At 39.1% G+C, this 20,375-nt stretch overlaps 1 protein-coding gene and 1 long non-coding RNA gene across 2 annotated transcripts; both read right to left on the bottom strand.

The window, feature by feature from the left end:
- Window positions 1-107: 107 nt before the first annotated feature.
- On the bottom strand, window positions 108-13,934 carry LOC117506637. Its single transcript, XR_004559521.1, has 2 exons — window positions 13,901-13,934; window positions 108-339 (listed from the first exon to the last, which is right to left on the bottom strand). It is a non-coding gene; the product is annotated as an uncharacterized LOC117506637 (long non-coding RNA).
- On the bottom strand, window positions 6,855-13,848 carry LOC117506634 (leucine-rich repeat-containing protein 3-like). The gene is made up of 2 exons (XM_034166159.1): window positions 13,721-13,848; window positions 6,855-7,836 (listed from the first exon to the last, which is right to left on the bottom strand). Exons 1-2 carry the CDS (start codon window positions 13,818-13,820, stop codon window positions 6,929-6,931), a joined length of 1,008 nt encoding a protein of 335 aa, XP_034022050.1. The 5' UTR covers window positions 13,821-13,848; the 3' UTR covers window positions 6,855-6,928.
- Window positions 13,935-20,375: the final 6,441 nt, after the last annotated feature.

Below are 20,375 nucleotides of genomic sequence, written 5' to 3'. Positions count from 1 at the left end.
CCCACCTGGCTGCTTCACACCTTTAACAAACATACCTTTTAATATTTACCATCAACATATGCCTGACGTATAGCAAATATGCTTTTGAATATTTTTTTTTTTCTGATTTGTTTTGCTATTAAAAAGCTACCTCACACAGAAACAACACAGATCAAATGAAGCCTTTTTGTTTGAAGAAAGAAAAAAAAATTATAATTTTGCGCAAATATCAACATAACTCAAACATTACAGCCCAGTTTTTGCTACCCCATTTATTATATTGTTTGCCCCCCCGCCCTCGAAAATCAGGCTCCTCATGCATCCTCTGCCTTAGCTGGCACACACACACACACACACACACTGACGCCGGTGTGATGGCTGCAGCTCTACAGTCAGTGCAGAGTGTCCATTTGTGTGAGGTTGTGTACATTTTTAATTATTAATATTAGCATTATTATGATGGTGATGATCATGACTTGTTTTTGTTACATTTTAAATGATGTAAATTGGAAATAAAAGACAAAACCAAGGATCAGCCTGAAGTTGCATTTTATTTATATTCTCTTTCACTGGATGGGACTATTTTGACATTTTTCTTAAATGAGAGAAAAATATATAAATTGAAGAAGATGCAGAAATTAAACAATATTTCTTCATCTTCTTCCACTTTCAGATGTGGAAACACTGCAGCCGATCACACGTTCTACTGAAATGTTTTTCTTTGCTCAATTCCATCTTTGATTTCTTTTCCTTTTTCAGTGTATAGTAGCAAATAAACACAAACATTTATATGAACATAGTCAAGCAACTTTTATTTTTTTAAACATGTTTACTTGTCCTATAATTGTGTATTAATCCACACTGACTGTATTCTTGCTTGAATAATTACAGACACACAAACAAGAGTGAAAACAAATCACCAGGACAGAAATACAACAATAAGAATGTGCACACAGACGACAGGCCTGGTTCTTATCAGCCTCACGGCGCCAAAGATATCCAAATCTGGCAAATCAATATTCATATTCCAAGCACGAAATATTACACCATCAGTGAATCACAAGTTTGTTTACAACTCACAGGACAACATCCACATTTTATTCAGTTTATGACATTTTGTCTACCAAACAATCTATAATTACATCACAAGTCAAATGTCACTGTTTTATCCTAAAATGAGTTCATCATACAACCCTAAGTCCTTAAAACACTGCGCAATAAAGCCTCTGCATGTTGTGGTCACCTCATACGATTGCTTCATTTGTGAGAAATTATTTTTAAAATTACTTTATGAAGGATTGAATGAAAGGGAACGGGGCTGTAATCCACTGTAGGCTCAAAACAGCAACAAAGTAATGCCAGCAACATACGTTGTAATCTTGGACATGTTAGCTGTGCAACATCTGACTAACTTTTCTAATATATTGAATTATATCAACCCCAAACCAGTCTTAGAAAAAAGCTCTGTTCAGGTCTCCACTGCGCTTGTAGTCAATTGTTTGAGTTTTTACTTCTTTTTTTTTTTTTTTTTAAATGATAATAAACTAAACATCAGGTTCAATAAAGAAAAAAAATGTTGCAAGCCTGAACCAGGAGCGACATTTGTTTACTATTAGCTAAACTAGCTAACATACCACTTTGAAAAACTTTATTATGAACATAGTAAATATGTCGTTTAGCAGAGCAGTTGAATGAAACTAAACTCATATATCACAGTTTCAACAAAGAAAAATATGTTGCGAGCCCTTCTGGCAAGCTAGGTGAATTGGACATGACATTTGTTTACAATTAGCTAAACTAGCTAACAAACAGCTTTTAAAAGCTTAGACATGTAGTCTAGCAGAACAACTGAATGAAACTCAAATCATAAATAACAGCTTCAACAAAAAATATGTTGCGACTACAGTTGCCACCTTTCAGAAATGAAATTAAAGGATGCCCAACATGGCTCCTCAGGGCCACTACCGCCACCCAAGGAATGGTATATTTAATTTTGGAAAAAGCATTTAGTCATCCTTAAAACTTTAAGTGCTTTATTAACATGAAATTGTTAATGATAAACTGTGCAGTCACTGAAGTGTGCAATAATGAACATAAATATTAAGCTAAACAGACCAATAATTTTAATCTTTAAAGTGAGCACATTTTACTTTAAGAGGAAATAAAGAATAAAAATACGTGTTTGCCAACAGTTTGCCTTGTACTCATTGCCACTAATGCTGTCAAGCCAGGGGTTGACTCTTCCCACTCATGTCTGTACATTTGCAAACATTTTTGCTTCTTTGGATGTGTGCTTATGTATTTTGGGTCAAGGATGAAGGACACGACGTCAAGGACACTACAAAAATGGAAAGTTGATAGGACTAATATTTTGGAGAAATTAGCTATATTAGATAACAACAGTGAAAAATGTCCATTGTGCTTCAATGCACTATGGGAGTTTTGGGTTTTTAAATGTTATTGTGGTTCATTTTAGTTTTACAATGTTGCTAGTGTTATTGATTTATTGTGTTTTGTAGTTCAGTTGGTTTAATCAGTTTAGTTGTCATGTTGCTATTACCATGAGTGAGAAGGATCGTCCATTTGATTGTCTTCCGCTACCATTTCGGTTGTGAATGTGTAAAAATAAAGTGTGCGTGCCTGCAATTTCATCCACGGTCAACTGGGGAGAGCTAACATTTGCCGTTTGGTAGCTTATGTAGCTATTATAGTTTTAGGATGAACCGCCCAAAACGGAACGTTTGTTAGGATGGACATGAACTTTCAACTGTCCACTGTGACGCACGTGTCTGCTTGCTGTCTTCATGTGGACATACATAAAAACATATATTGCTGTTGTGATAGGCTGCAGCGAGCGTGCGCACGGCTTGTACATTGACAGGCTGGCCCGGGTGACAATGGCCCATCAGATCATAACACGCAGTGGGCGATCTGAATGTCACGTCACCCCACGTGAGCTCTGTTCCACATGACACGGTGTCTATCCTGCGGCGTGCTGTCCACAAGACACACATGTCGGGCAGGCCATGCATACGGGGCCAGCTGGACACACCGGACCAGTAGATGTGGATATGATAACAGCGCACTGCTCCATTCATGTCATTTCATGACTGTACGTCTGTGACCATGGGTCATCTACAGAGGAACAGACGGTTCATACTTGATAAGAGGGATTCAATGAAATGTGGTGTTTTTTATGGTGTGTGGCTTTTTTTTTTAAATGCATTCATCTCTGTTGATTTCAGACATTTTCCCGCACCATTTACAGGCCAGCAATAGTAGCAGAGTGCCAATCAGTAAAGTGCAGGTTCAAATTCTGTGGGTGGCATGTGTTTTTTTTGTTTTGTTTTTTTGTTTGTTTTCCACAGCAGCGGGCATGATGTGGTTCCACGGGTACCAGCTGGATTTTATTTTTTCCACAGCATTTGCACAATGTGGTTACACATGCTCCAGTTGCTCGCACTGTGTTTGTGCACGAGCATGCAGGAAACCTTCACAGCGGATCGTACATGCTGCCCGTCAGCATGATGTTTTCGTGGTTCGCTAATTCGAACTGTTTCACTGTAATTCGACCAAATTCGCACTATGTGTGAAGGGGCCCTTAGTAAAAGGCACATGGCAGCCCGCCTGGAGTTTGCCAAAAGGCACAGAGACATCCTGGATGAAAACCTGCTCCAGAGCGCGCTTGACCTCAGACTGGGGCAAAGGTTCATCTTTCAGCAGGACAATGAACCTAAGCACACAGCCAAGATATCAAAGCGGAAGAAAATGGATGGATGGATGGATGGGCTTCAGGACAACTCTGTGAATGTCCTTGAGTTGCCCAGCCAGATCCCAGACCTGAATCCAATTGAACATCTCTGAGAGATCTGAAAATGGCTGTGCACCGACGCTCCCCATCCAACCTGATGGAGCTTAGGAGGTGCTACAAAGAGGAATGGGCCAAAACTGCCCAAAGATAGGTAGTGCAACCAAGCTTGTGGCATCATATTCAAGAAGACTTGAGGCTGTAATTGCTGCTAAAGGAGCATCGACAAAGTATTGAGCAAAGGGTGTGAATACTTACGTACGAGTGATTTCTTAGTTGTTTTAATTTTTAATTTGCAAAAATAAAAAAAATCATGTCATTATGGGGTGTGGTGAGTAGAATTCTGAGGGTAAAAAATGAATTTACTCCATTTTGGAATAAGGCTGTAACATAAAATGTGGAAAAAGTGAAGCACTGTGAATACTTTCTGGATGCACCATATACCGCATGTATGTGCACAGTAATGTCCTTTGACTCTTTTACGCCATTCTAATTTTCATCCATGTGTTTCAAAATTTGAACAATTCTAAAAATTATTTAAAAAATAAATAAATAAGTAATTTTGTTCATATTGGGTATGGAAAAAATATAGTGTGAATTCTTAAAAATTATACTGTGAATACTTTTTTTTCAATACTATGGAAAAAAATATAGTGTGAATTCTTAAAAATTATAATGCAAATCCTTTTTTCAATACTATGGAAAAAAAATTGTAGAGGTGGCAAAGAAAATTCTGTTTCATACCGATAAATCTCATTAAACAATTCAAAGGTTCTACAGGTTTAAGGATAACTAACCTCGTGGACTGTCTAAAAAATTTAATAGCTGTTGTTGAGACACTTGGCCAAGTATTAGTTTGATTAAAATGTGTTTAACATGGTGCCTTTAATTACCAAATTGTGGCATGCAGTCATTTTTCAAACATTTCTGAGCACTTAAATGGTTGTAGCTGAAAAAATTAGCCTGTCCCGTTACGTATACACATGAAAAGATTTGAATGGACATCAAATAAGGAACAGAATTTTATAGCTGTGATTAGAAACAGAGATGAATGAACAATTCTTATGCATTACCCACAATGTGCTGTCCCCTCCGAGAAAAGATAACTATAATTAACTCATGTGAAATTAAAGAAGGTGGCTCTTAATCCCTGCATGGCTTAATCCATTTAGGCATAAACAAACATGGACATTCTGTGGATGGGCATGCTATCAGCACTGGCATTAATCGCCAAATTTCAGACATTAAATAAGTATCTATTATCAGTGTTTTGCTTAATTTCACAGAAGAGTAGTTTCTCTCAGGAAAAAGGCCCGTGCTAATCAAATTTTTAATAAATATCCCAAATAACTGAACCCTTTCTGAATCGGACACTTCCTTCCACCAGTGACAGCTGCACATGCACTAAGTCCACGTGTTTAGAGCAGATTGATGCAGCTTTGTGACGTAGTTCACTTCCAGCAATAACAGCTTCCAGAGAGTCCGTTTGGATCAGCAGGTCTCAGCACAGCAATGACCGGCTTAGTGAGCCTGTTTAATTCAACGGCACCAAAACGCAACACGTGCAAACAGTGTGGACGGCCACAGATGTAGACGTGCACATGTGTAATGCCAGTCAGTGGGGTCACTTTGATTTTGCACGCTCCCCTCTCCAGCCTGATAATGTCACTCCAGCTGATCAGTGCCTTTCAAGTGTTCATTAACGATCAGCTGGTCAAAGATTCCTAATAGGAGCATAACGAAAGTTAGAAACAGAAAGTATGGAACAGAGAGGGAGAGAGTGAAAGGGAGAAGACCAAGACAGAATGATAAACAGTAACATCATTTTATCATCAAGTGACCACTGTGACTGTATTTGTGTTTTTGGCATATCAGGCAGAAATTCATCCATTCATTTTTTTGCCACGTGTCTGAGTTCTGGTCATGGTGGCAGCAGACTAAGCAGGAGTTTTATTTGAAAATTAGGCTTTTAATTTCATATATGCTTAATTTTTTTTTAGGAAATAGTAAAAGAAGTCATGTCATTTTTGTTGGAATTTCAATTTGATTTCATGTTGATTAACTTATAAATAAAAACAAACACTACAGTGTTATCAACTTTTTTTTACTTTATAAAGTATGTGATAATTTATCTTTATCAGGAACGACTTGGTAACGCAAGCAATCATCTTGAAATTTAGTCAAAAAATTGTTGGACCTATGCTGGAGTTGTTTTAATAAATTAGATGTTAAATCAGGACAAAGAGGTGGATCCTGGACATTATAAACATTTAAAAATAAGACAAAGTTTGCTCTTATATGAGTAAAAAGCATCTTTGTGTAAAACTTGGTAAACCTGTTGGGCCTGGGTTGGAATAGTTAGTTCCATTTTGAGGAAAAACCCCATAAATGGGCAAAATGTAAAATTTAATGTAAAATTCTGAAATTTTGAAACATGGGGGAAAAATAAAGAGTGCTGCACTGGGGTAAAAAAAGTAAGATTTAAAAATTTAAAATAATTAAAATCTAAAAAATAATACTACTTAATTAAACTGTTTTGTTCAATCTTGGTTAAAGCATTGGTATAGCCTGGAATTTAAATTTTGGGATAGATCCATAAAAATGGGAGGAGCCTGGAACTTTAAAAGCTTTTTTTTTCCTATATGTAGCTGGATGCACTTTAACGAGTCCCTTTATAGTTGTGTTTCAGTTACTTAAATTTCTTCTTGGTACAGATTACAGACTGTGCAAAATCATTATTTAATAAACTTCATTTAATTGTGAAAAAATTTCAGGATTTGAGAGAACATAAGGACAACTATGATGTGAGTGGAACAGTACTAATAAATATGAATAAATATTGGCAGCACTGTGATGCAAATGGTAAGCATACTTGGCTCCTAACCAGAATGTACAGAAGGTTCCTCATTCAAGCCCACACATGGTCCATTGGAGTTGTGTAGGAAGAACATCCGGTGTAGATCTTGTGCCAAATCAACATACAGACAGTGGATCTGTTAAGCTGACCCTAAAAAAAAAAAAACAGAGCCAACAAAAATTATTTACAGGTTTTGTCGTCACAACTGTTCCAACGTCAGTTCTGAGTAACTCCATGCAGGTTTTTTGTAGTTTAAATCAATAAAAGTCCAAATTAAGCAGAATTCAGAAGCCGGTGCTGAGCGTGTCTGTCTCTGTGGGAGTCTTATGTGGGCTGGGTAAACTCTTCAGGTACTCCAAATGCCTGCGGGCCTCGGCTTGGTTCTGCCTCACATAGTACACCACATACACAATAACCATGAAGAACCACACAAACATGGTCACCAGCATGGCCACGTCAGTGGTCTTTCTCTGCAGGCTACAAAAATTCACCCCAGAATCCAGCAGTTTGACGAGCACTTTACCAGCGTGTTCGCTGTGTGAGCCCAGCTCCTCCCACCTGCTCCCCTCGCCCATCCCGCGCACAGAACTCTCACAGATGATCCCGTTCACGGTCTCAGGCTCCAAGTTGAGAGTCTCCATCAGCTCCTGCAGGGCGCAGTCACAGTGCCAAGGGTTGTGGTAGAGGCGCGTCTTTGCGCGAGTGGCGCCAAAATCCTCCCTGCTGGCCTGCCTGAGCTGGTTATGTGACAGGTCCAGCAGGCGCAGCTCAGGGCCCAGATGTCGCAGAGCCCCTGAAGATAGTGAGTCAATGCGGTTGTGGGACAAGTAAAGGTCTTGCAGGTGGACCAGGTCACTGAAGGCACTCTCAGGGATGTTGCGGATGTAGTTGTGGTCCAAGTGGAGAGCGATGGTTTCTGGTGGGATGCCGTCCGGGATCTCCTGCAGCCCAGCGTCTGAGCAGTGCACCGTGGCCGTGTCTGGGACGCACTGGCAGTTGTCCGGGCACTCGGGACGCGCTCGACCCCACAGCACCCACAACAGCAACAAGATGCACAGCCAGGAATTTCTGGACCGTCGTCCTCCACTGACGCTGGTACATCTCTCCTCACAACAGCCACAGCACATGGCCTCACCATAGCCCCCTGACGCACACCAGGTCCCGATCCAGCTCACAGCTGTGACAGGAGAAGCTGACAGATTGGGATAAAAGGGTCAGTCTGGAACAGATGACGGCCTCTCTCTCTCTCTCTCTCTCTCTCCTTCTCTCTCCCTCCCTTCAGGCAACACATGCAATAAAATGAACGTTGACCAAGTAGATTATAATTTTTAGAAAGAGGAGGAGGAGAAGGTCACAGGAAGCAGAGGTAATGAAATAAGCTTATTCCAGTTTTATGATAAATATGTTCACCCTGGAAAATCTGACGCTTTAATTCAACTCAGTTGATTTCGGGAAACCAGCCACCTGAAATGGTCCAAGCATTTTTAATAAGTAAATAAATAAAAAGGTTGACCTGAGCTATATTCTTTTATATAACTAAAATAATATATAACACATGATAGCACAGAGTAATAATAACAATAATGTATATATTATACAATTCTTCTGTATCTTAACAAGTTGGTATTAAATATAGCGGGTATAAAGTTATTGATATTCTACACATGATGTTGGGAGAAACTCAACTTTTTCATACTTTCAGCTGAATCACTTGATAAGAAAATGATTCAGTGTTGCAACACTTGAAATACCAGATGAAAGAACCACACTGAAAAATGTTTCACATGTTTAGAACACAAAGCACTACATGAAACAGTTGAATATAATCCAGTCCTCTCCAAATCCTCAAAATGCTAAATAAAACGTTGCTTCAGAAAATAATTCACATTTCAAATCGTTCAAAACACAAAATGATGCAGTCACTTTAGAAAATGATTCAGTATTTTGAACATGTTCAAAACCACAAGCATAACAACTGCTTCTGAAAATAAGGCACAACTTTAGCATATTTCAAACACTATAATGGCGGCAGCTAGTGGACAGTGGGGATTCTTTGGTTCATACAATAATTGTTTCGAAATTAAAGAGTTGCTTCCAAAAAACACTTTAAAATTTTAAAAATGCTTGGAGCAGTGAATGGGTAAGAAAAATATTTTCTATTTCAAAATGCTCAAAACATCAAACACCCCCCCCCCCCCACCCCTCAAGATAATTTTCTTGCTGCGCCCCTGTTTGAGGTGAATTAACTCATCAGGTCTTTACATTGTGCAGTGAATAAAAAAGATTTGATGCCACTGTTTCTAAATAAATTTTCAAAAGAGGGCAATACATGAAAAACACACAATTTCATTTCGGTAATTACCTCATGAATCACATTCTAAAATTCCAATAATGCCATTTTAAGTGATCTAATGTGGTTATATAAACTGATGAGTTTGTGCCTCAAATGGACACAAATCACAGGAAATGATGATCTGAACTCCTCCTTCACTTCTCAACTGTAGCTCAATATCAAGAAAACCATCACAATGCACTCATCAACACATGTTCATCTCATTTATCCTCCCCATCATTTCTTTTCCCATGATGCAGTAGTATTTAATCATATTCCGGGGATGGAGGGAGAGTCTTAACAGTATGCAGGTTAAAAAAAATACTGAGATCAATAACTGCACTACAATAACAAGAGCATCAATTCTGTCTGTACCACATGTGTCAACCAGGACAAATAAGCCAGCTGTGATCTGGACCTCAGCAGACACTCTGTGGACTCAGCATCATGTTACAACCATTTTATACATGATGTTCTAGAAGTGGATCACTATAAAAAACAAACTGATTTCTGTTGTTTTGCCAAAACAAAGTGTTTAATTATGGAACACTTTTGTTCTGCTTTAATAAATACAGCCAAACAATGTCCTTGTTCCAGAATAGAAATCCCAAAATGGTCATCAAATTTGATTAAAAGGCCACTCTCTTAAATGTCAAGCACTTTTTGCTTTCTGCCTGTCTCAATAATAGAATCAAAATTGTTGTGTGTCTTTGTCCTCCTGCATAGAGTGTGCACAATAAACATTTCAACCCCAGATTACAGTAGTCTGGGTCTGACGGCTCAGTGAGGTCCATCAGGTTGGCCGGTGCCTTAAACCGAGGAGGGTATTTGATTAATCACTAATTAACTACCCATTATTAACATACGGCTTCACAAATATCTGCTGTACGAATAACAATGTGAAAGAGAAAAATGATATGTTAACAAAGACAAACAGACTCCCTATAGGCAAAATACAGCTGCCGCTGATTCTTAGGGGAGACCGGGGGGCTTTTCACAGGTTAATCGAAATACGTCTGTCATGCTCCTTGAGGCTGGTTTTTACTCCCACATCCCTGCATGACGGTGTCACTGCTGGGCGACGTGGAAAAGAGCATGATGGGTAATTAAGTGAAGCCTGGGTAATATTTTTCCCCGACAGAGATGCTATGTATGCATGTAAAACTCCTAGGACCTCATTTATCAACTGTTCATCTGCACAGATTTGTGATTAAACTGTGAGTATGAACAATTCTAAGCAAAGTGTGGAATTCAACTTGTATTTATACTCACAAAATGCTTGGGACTCCAGCGAGGGGGGTCGCATCTCCTCCTCTTTCCTCTATCTCTGCTCCAACCTTCAAGTCCCCTACTTCACCAGACTGTGAATTCTTCAAACTATATTGGATTAACCATGGAATTGATCAGCTGGTCCCTGAACACTATTGACACCATTTTTTCAACAAGGAAATCAGGGCCGGGGGACCCTGCATGCCCAGATGGAACCTACCCTGCAGGCTATGTTCTTGACTCCTAGGAGACTTGGCGTACCACATGCTTTGCGTCATTCTCTGTGGAGGACATCAAGAATTTATTTATATTTGGTTTTATTGTAGGAGGGCTGGTACTTATTGGTTTATGTCCTGCCCTGACCTGGCTGCTACTAAAACCATGACCCCTCACTTGTCCATCATGATTAATGAGTTGGGAAAAGCAATACATTCTCAGACTGCGTTAACCCTTGAACTCAGACGCAAATTGGACAACATCTCGGAGCAAATGCACGTCTTGCAAAGGAAGATGTCGGAGACCAGGAAATATTCAAAATTGGATCTGGTTGTTCATGTGAGCTGTAAAGGTGTTTTTCACTGCTCAACCATAAACATGGCAGGCTTATCAGCCTCTGAAGGACAAAATGCCCCGTTGTTTTCCTCCAGAAGAATATGTCCTTGGTGAACTATTCGGCTCTCTTCTTTCTTATCTTCTGCAACTCCAGCACACACGGACAGAAACTGACTCATTTGCCACTTACACATGGACAGAGACTGAAAACATGCTCCCACCCCCCTCCACCCCCCCTGTCATCATCCCACACCCCATCCCGGCCCTGGCTCACGCTACTCCCTCCCCCTCCGGGGTGCCGCGCAATTTTGTCTGCGGTAGGTCCCCATTCCCCCCTAGCTGGCAGCTACATGTTGCTGTGCCCCCACACACACACACTCACACTCACATTGCCTCAATTTGGAAACGGACTGTTTCAAAGTTTAGTGCACATAAACAATGTCAATATATATGTGTTGTCTTTAATTCTGATGTGTGCCATTATTATGGTAAACAAGTAATAATTGTGATAATTGCTTGTATCTTGTCTGAGGTAATTGGAGTGTGGAAGTAATCTCATTGTTGCACTGTGTAATGACAATGACAATAAATCTCATCCATCCATCCATACTTAGGAATGTGCGTAAATATACACACAGCTCTGACCATGTGTACATACAACATCTAGTAGAAGTAGGGCAGGGAACTACAAATAAAGCATTGCTACCACGACATACTGAAAAAGAGGAATAGTTGAACCAACTTAAAAAGCCTTACACTTGGTAAAACCTGAATGAATTAAGTTGTATGAACTTCAGTTTGTCATTAGAGTTGCATCTAACTTATAAGGTAAGTTCAAACAACTTACTTCATTCAGGTTTTACAACTTGTAATGCTTTTTCAGTAGTTTTTTTCAGTGCCAGCATGTAACCTCATCTGCATAAGTTCTTATTTCCTCAAATTAATAAGTAGACAATTAGTAATCATGTCTAGTTAGAGACAGATGTGTAGCCTCATGATGCAAAATATAAAAAGGACACCTGCGTCCTGAAATAGCAGTATTGTCTTCAACTCAGCAACAAGCAACTCGCTCTCCACCTGTTTACTATAAGCCATAAATCAATAGAGACAAAACACAAGGAAGGCTTCTGCACTTTTTTCATCAGCTCTTAAAGAATGGATCTCCTATGTACAGTCACTTTTTATTAACACACCACACACGGCAGGAATATCTGATATGATATATTTAGCGTCATCACGATTGTCGGGGCGCTCCCTTAAAGCATTGTCAGAAGGAAAGATGGGTCCGAGCCGCTAACCGATTGGATGTTATGACGCCTCATGGAGCGATTGATTGATGCGTTATGACACCGCACTGAACGTTTTCACTATTATTTCATTTCTTTGTGCAATCGACATCAAAATGTAAAAGCCAAAATGATGTTGTGATAAGTAGCGCCTCCTTTAGTATAGCACATGTAAACCATCACTTTTATACAAGTTTTACAGTTTTCTTCGGACAAGTCAGGGGATGGATACGTGAACATTCCCAAGACCCTGAATATGTCATGGACATTATTTACATGAATTATGAAGAAATACAAACAGTATGGCACTCTATGGTAAATCTGTGTGGAGTAGATAGTTCTCAAAAACTGAGTATAAGAAGGTGAAGAGTGAGGAAAGCCACCAAGACACCAGGACAACCTTGAAGAAGTTATAGAGTTCTGTGGCTGTGATTGAAGAAATTGTGCATAGTGTAAGTTTTGAGTGTTGCATCACCAGTTATACAGCTTCATGATGAAGTGGCATAGAGAAGGTTTCTATAAAAAAGAAAGAAAAAAAAAACACTTGAAAGTTCAGCTACAATTTGACAGAAGGCACATTGGAGATTCAAGCATAGATTTGATGTTTTGTTGAAAGAAAATTATTCTCTGTGCAACTCCACTATGAAGGCAGGAGTGGTGATACAAAATGCAAAACTTACACTATGCACAATTTCTTCAATCACAGCCACAGAAGTCTATAACTTCTTCAGGATTGTCCTGGTGTCTTGGTGGCTTTCCTCACTCTTCACCTTCTATACAGTCACTCAGTTTTTGACAACTGTCTACTCCACACAGATTTACCATAGAGTGCCATACTGTTTGTATTTCTTCATAACTGATGTAACTAACGTTCAGACATATTCAGTGTTCATGTATCCAGATTGTTCATGTATCCATTCCCTGACTTGTCTGAAGAAAACTTATATAAAAGTGATGGTTTACATGTGCTATACTAAGGGGGTGCTTACTTATTCACGCCATATTTTGGCTTTTGATTTTTTATTAATTTATATCAAAACTGTGGAGATTTACTTTCAGAATGAGTTTAAAGAGCATGATTTTGGAAATTCTAATATACACGGCCTGAATTTTTGTTTTGTTTTTTGATGTCCTAATAAAAATCTAACATGTAAGGGTCGAGGGGGAATTCAAAACTTTTTCACAGCACTGTAACTATGAGCCAAAATTGTTTGGAAAATACTTTTGTGTGGACACACCAGGTTTTCAAAATGTGTCAAAATTAACTTTATTTGTGGGAGGGGGGAGTTAAAGTGTGACAACCACGCCCGCTATCCCCTACTTATTTTACGTTAAAATAGAAAATAAGACTGTAAGAGCACCGTCGTTGCAAACAACCCATTCATGTAATTACTGTGCGTTTAAACAGGATAGCTGAATAAAGCTCTTATATTTTTTTAAAAAAGGGTGTGGATCATTTAAAAAACTAACTCAGCATCTTCGAAGTTACACGATTTCACACATAAGGTGAAGCTCGCATCAAAAACAGACAAATTTACGATTATACTGCAAGGAATACACCCATTAAAGCATCACAAAGACAACGTTAGAGTGATTTTATAAATGACTACAAATCGGAGGAAAAAGAAAAGACTTACCAGTAAAACGGATGGTTTGTGAGCGGAGTCCCGCTGGTTTTTTGTTTTTCCTTCCGCAGATCGTTAAAAACGTGCTGGAAATAATTCGTGTAAGAAGCATCGTTGTCGATCAGAGTCTGTCCGATCATGTGTTCATCTCAGACTGCTGCACCACAGACACACACACACACACACACACACCACACACACACACACACACACACACACACACACACACACACACACACACAACCACACACAACACACACACACACACACACCTCTCTGTGTGTGTGTGTGTGTGTGTGTCTCCTAAAATAGTTGTTTTTGTCCTCACTAGTTTCCATTTCAAATCTCTGAAAAGACTCTTTTTACAGTCATATTATAATCAACGCAAAATCACTCGCATAAATTCGTCATTACCTGTTTTGTTTGTTTCTTCTTTTTTTGAATGTTATTTCACGGAAAACCATCTTCTCTGTAAGTTGAAATAAATTAATCTTTGATGGTTGATGTGTTTGCACCCACCATAGCGGAAATCACTGGTCCCAACATGGGCGGCACAAGGGCCGGATTGAGGCCCACAAATTAGAATTTGCCCACGTTTTTTTTTTTTTTTTTTTTTTTTTTTTGTAGGGAAATATACTACACACGTGCATTGTCTGTGATTTTAAACATACTGGGGGGGGGGGGGGGAGCATTCCCAAAAAAAATTAATAAAGCAAAAGTGCTGCAAAAAACAATATCAGTTTTAAAGCTACAGTGTTAAGGTGGAGTCTACACAAGTCTAAAAACGTGCAGGAAAAAAACATACTAGATGAGATTAACTAGATACCAAGAATAATTTACAATATGTAAATGGATATGGTAAACTTCTAGTGCTTGTTTGAGTCAAACATACATATATATATGTAATTGTCAGAGGTGGGACAAAGTTACTGCCAAGTCACTCTCAAGTCATTCTGCAAGTCCCAAGTCAAGTCTCAAGTCAGCTTGCAAAGAACTGGTGGTCATTATGACTTTCTTTTTTTTTTTCTTTAATATTTATTTCATTCATTTAAAAGAAAACAGAAAAAGCAAAAAACAAAGCACCCCAATACCAGAATGAAAGGAGCAGAAAGAAGAACAAGTCTTATGATTTCTGCCCCTTTTTAACAATACAATCTTTCAATATACAGCATCCTAGTCAACATTATTTAACAGATTGCATTTCTTTAACTTGTCACATACCACTGACCCATTTCATAATTATGACCATTAATTAATAGATTACATCACTGACAGGTACATTTCAACTTAAGACACTCCAAACATTATTAACAGTTTACTTTTTTTTTTTTTGACTTTCTTGCAGCCCACTGACTTACTTCATAGTTTCATACTTACTTAATACATCTAATATTAATATGTTTTTTTAAATAATTTTAAGCGACCTTAAGACTTGGACTTGTGATTCATGACTTGATGGTGACTCATCCCCACCGCTAGTAATGGTTATGACCAGTGCGTGTGAGGCTGTGTTGAATCCCAACCACACGTAGGAAAGAAGCGAGTCTATCTCCGCTGATGCTAGATACAGTTTACTCGAGTCAGAGAGGTAACTGTAAAGCAGGTCCAATAATACGAGCGGGAAGTGCCGCCGTGAAGCTCGCTCTATGGTAGACAAAGGTACAAACCAGAAATGGCACAAAAATTCAGCCCCTGTGGAGAAAAAGTCACAAACGGCAGACAACATTGTCATAAAAGTGTTAAAAACCACAAACCGAGGGTAGACGAACATAGACATTATAAAGAGGAGTAGACGCCATGTTGGTTGCTGAGCTGCAAAGAACTGTGGCCGCCATCTTGGAGCGGTCATCACAGTGATTCTATCACAAGGCACAGTGAAGGTTTGATTTTATAATCGTATTTTCTTTTTTAATCTTTCTAATATAATAGCTGAAAGGTTTTAGCCATGCTCATTGTCCACCGAAGCATTTATTAAAAAATAAATAAATAAATCTGAAAGACCTAAAGACATGGTGAGATGCCAAAGAGCTTCGCTCGTCATGTCCGCGACATTTACATATTACACATCAATAGCCCAAGAGGGCGCTCTTAACCAAGTACATGAATTGGCAGCTTGAGGAACGCTAACGCTGACAGAGTGCATGCAGCCATTTTCATTGATTTCTCTGTGGAAATTTTCCCTAGTTCCATTCCAGATGTCTCCCATTTGTGCAGCTAAAATGTGTTGAAATTTTCAAATTTGACATTTTAATATACAACCAGTGTTATTTTCAATTAGACCAAATCAACTGAAACGGGAATTGTTTCTGGGAGTAGTTCACATTTGAACCGGGCATCTGGAAAGTATTCACAGCGCTTCACTTTTTCCACATTTTGTTATGTTACAGCCTTTTTCCAAAATGGAGTAAATTAATTTTTTGCCTTCAAACATTCTACTCGCAACAGCCCATAATGACATGAAAAAAGTTTTTGAAATTTATTAAAAAACAAAACAAAACTAAGAAATCACATGTACACAAGTATTCATACTCTTTGGTCAATACTTTGTTGATGCCTCCTTTAGCCGCAATTACATCCTCAAGTCTCTTGAATATGATGCCACAAGCTTGGTGCACCTATCTTTGGGCTGTTTTGCCCATTCCTCTTTGAAGCACCTCTGAAGCTCCATCAGGTTGGATAAGGAGCGTCGGTGCACAGCCATTTTCAGATTTCTGCAGAGATGTTCAATCAGATTCAGGTCTAGGCTCTGGCTGACCACTCAAGGACATTCACAGAGTTGTCCTGAAGCCACTCATTTGATATCTTGGCTGTGTGCTTAGGGTCACTGTCCTGCTGACAAGATGAACCTTCACCTCAGTCTGAGGTCAAGAGCACTCTGGAAGCAGGTTTTAATCCAGGATCTCTCTGTACATGCTTGCATTCATCTTTCCCTCAATCCTGACTAGTCTCCCAGTTCCTGCTGCTGAAAAACATCTCCACCGCATGATGCTGCCACCATCATGCTTCACTGTAGAGATGGTGCCTGGTTTCCCTCCAACATGATGCCTGGCATTCACACTAAAGAGTTCAATCTTTGTCTCATCAGATCAGATTAATTTGTTTCTTCATGATCTGAAAGTCCTTCAGGTGCCTTTTGGTAAACTCCAGGTGGGCTGACATGTGCCTTTACTAAGGAGTGGTTCTGTCTGGCCACTCTACTATACGGCCTGATTGGTGGATTGCCGCAGAGAGGTGTCTTCTGGAAGGTTCTCCTCTCTCCACAGAGGAATTCTGGAGCTCTGATAGTGACATTAGGTTCTTGGTCACATCCCTGACTAAGGCCCTTCTCCCCAGTTGGTCAGTTTAGAGGGCGGCCAGCTGTAGGAAGAGTCCTAGTGGATCTGAACTTTTCCATTTATGGATGATGAAGGCCACTCGGCTTACTGGGACCTTTAAAGCACAGAAATGTTTCTTTACCCTTCCCAGATTTGTGTCTCAAGACAATTCCTTTGACTTCAAGTTTGGTTTGTGCTCTGACATGCACTGTCAGCTGTGGGGCCCTTATATGTAGACAGGTTGTGTGCCTTTCCAAATCATGTCCACTCAACTGAATTTACCTCAGGTGGACTCCAATTAAGCGTGTAGAAAAATCTCAAAGATGATGAGTGGAAACTGGATGCACCTGAGCTCAATTTTGAGCTTCATGGCAAAGGCTGTGAATGTACATGTGACTTCAACAACAAAAAAACTTTTTTTCACATTGTCATATGGGTGTTGTGTGTAGAACTTTGAGGGTACAAAATTAATTCAATTTTGGAATAAGGCTGTAACATAACAAAATGTGGAAAAGTGAAGCACTGTGAATACTTTCCAGATGCACCATAACATTCCTAAAAGGAAAAAATGTCACCTGGCATCAGCTCCATTCAACCTCCCATTGCAGGATAAATTTCATTCATATCCAAACATTTAATTACACCCTTTCTTTTTTTAATTGATTTATTTCAGTGAACTGTCCTTTTCTCTGGTGATATTTGGAGTATCCCCAGCCTGTCCTGAAATTTACAATCCTCACAAATATACAGTAACATGTGACACTGCATATATATGAAATTTTTTAGCTTAATGAAATTTTTGCAGCTGAATTTGCTTGACTGGTGGATGTTACACTGGTGACTGTGCACACAGGCTGAGGTGAGGTTGAATGCTCAGAAACAATGTATTTTTTTCTCTGTTTCTTTTTTTCAAGTCACATGTGGAGTCTGAGGGTGATTCTTAGACACGGGCACTTTTATGTCCCTTGATCATATTTTATGAAAAAAGAAAAAAGGGGAAATTTCACACTTTTATAGTTATCTTTACAATGAAAGTGTTTTAAGAAATTTGTCCTAGTAGTCTATGATGACTTTTTCACTTTTTTTCAGCATCATTATATGCAAATATTGCCGTTTTGTGCTTGTCCCACACCCAGACTTATGATCTTCAATGTATAAAATGAATAGTAAACAAACATTTTTTCTAATGTTTTAAAATATCTCTGAATAAAATATCAGTAAAATAATAAAAACATAACTGGGGTATTCAATGTCATACAAGTGTTGTGATTTTTTTAAACGAAATGTAGTTGTCCCACACTATTGCCGTAATTTCCACCACAACAATAATGTCCCTTTAAAAGTTTGTATGAAAGATTGTTGGGTAGTTTCTATGGAGATAAACAGTAACATCAGAGCACATGTATATAGCGCCAAATCACAACAAACAGTTGCCCCCAAGGCGCTTATATGTAAGGCAATGGTGTGGTGGAAATTACATTTACAAGGCCAATAGTGCCGTAGTTAAAGAATCACCCTGAATGGCATGAAGGGGTATCATGTGAGAAAAGTGTTCAAACAGATGGGCAGGCCTGGCGCAGTTTGCTGATTGAGTTGGCAGTGCGAACTATACACAGACTCCACTGACAGTTTGGCATCAAACAAGGAAGAACAAACAGGATGAACCTTGAAAGATGTGACCGACTGCACTACATCGGACTCCTCCAGAGTAGATACATGGTTGTACATGTGTTTTTGTAAAGGAAAGCAGGGAAAAGAAAAAAAACAGAAAATTGCTATGCCCCATGATGGCACGGAACTGAAGGAAGCATGATGTAGACAAAGCAGTAGGATGCATTTCTTCTATTGTGACATTCTCCTGGGACTGACTCTACTACTAACAATGGGTCAGGTGTTCTGCTGAGCCGCTCAGTAGCCTTTTTCCCCACACTGTGGCCTACTGGGATTTACCCATGCTGGAGCCACAAAAAACGCAGCACGAAGGTTTGTTCAATTATTGTTGCGAGAAACTACTGAACAAACAGAAAATCGCCCTTGTCGAGAGAATGAGCTTGGAACAAGAGGCAGGTTGGAACAAGAGCCACTTTGCACACTAGAATTTGATGAAAATGCAGTATTTGTGACTTGATTGCTGGGACTAATGCAAACCAGTCAGCAATTTGATTGCAATTTTAGGATCAAAACCATCAACAACCAGGATCAAAACTCAATGAACTTTGCTTGACTGGTGGATTTATACAATATATAAAATCCAACTGCAGCTTGCCCTGTTGTTTTCCTGCACGCTGAGTGCAGCAATCGAGCAAGTGTTCTGAGTATGAAGGTGGAAAATGTGCACACTGGAATAAAGTGGCGGCTGCATTTTCATGTCAATATATCAGGTTTCAGTTTCTTTCGATTTTATGATTATCTCAAATTGCTGCCATTGTATTCTTGCAGCTTCCTTCGGGGAAGTAACTTAACTGGGAAAAATGGCCACCAGCCATCGATATCACCCATGACAGCACCGGTCAGCAGATACAGCGTGAAGCATCTGCCTGAAGATGGCTGTCACAAGTGTGCATGGATTGGATTGACATGTTGGCTCAGGTCCATCAGTCAGAGGAGGAATAACACGATGCTGTGTGTGTGCGTGCACAGAGCCACTGCAGTGTTTGTGCAAACTGCAATGATGAAGATGTGACTAAGAAGTATTTAAGAATGAACTGGCTGCTTTAGTGCTTCTGAGGTGTTAGGATTCTGATTGTCAAGATTTGATCAGAAGATGAACTTTCTTTGGGAGATAATTTTAAAAAATGGACAATTTATCTCATAAATCAATAAAAAGCTCAACTGATATGGGGCGGGGATACCAATATTAGAATAAAAAATTACGATGAAGGTACAGAGCATCCAGAAAGGATTCACAGCACTTCAATTTTTCCCTTTTCGTTATGTTACAGCCTTGTTTCTAAAATAGAGTAAATTCATTTTTCCCCCTCAAAATTCTACACCCTGGCATCCATCTGTCTGCAGGAGACGATGGTGTAGCGTCCAGTTTGTTTTTTGCTTTTTATGTTTGTTTGTTTTTTTTTTATTTTTTACACTTTGTCCAATTCAATTTTATTTTATTTGTATAGTGCCAAATCACAATAAAGCTGCCACAAGTAAGGTCTAACCTTACCAACCCCCAGAGCAAGCACACAGGTGACAGTGGTAAAGAAAAACTCCCTCTGATGATTTGAGGAAGAAACCTCAAGCAAACCAGTCCAAAATTCTACTTACAACACCCCATTAATGACAACATGAAAATAGCTTATTCTTTTGTTTGAAATGTTTACACACTTATTAAAAATACAAAAAAAAAAAAAGAA

The sequence above is a fragment of the Thalassophryne amazonica genome, chromosome 3, assembly GCF_902500255.1.
Source record: "Thalassophryne amazonica chromosome 3, fThaAma1.1, whole genome shotgun sequence".
In the NCBI taxonomy this organism is placed as follows: Eukaryota; Metazoa; Chordata; class Actinopteri; order Batrachoidiformes; family Batrachoididae; genus Thalassophryne; species Thalassophryne amazonica.
The sequence above is the reverse complement of the archived record's forward strand: the minus strand, read 5'-3'. Positions and strand labels throughout refer to the sequence as shown.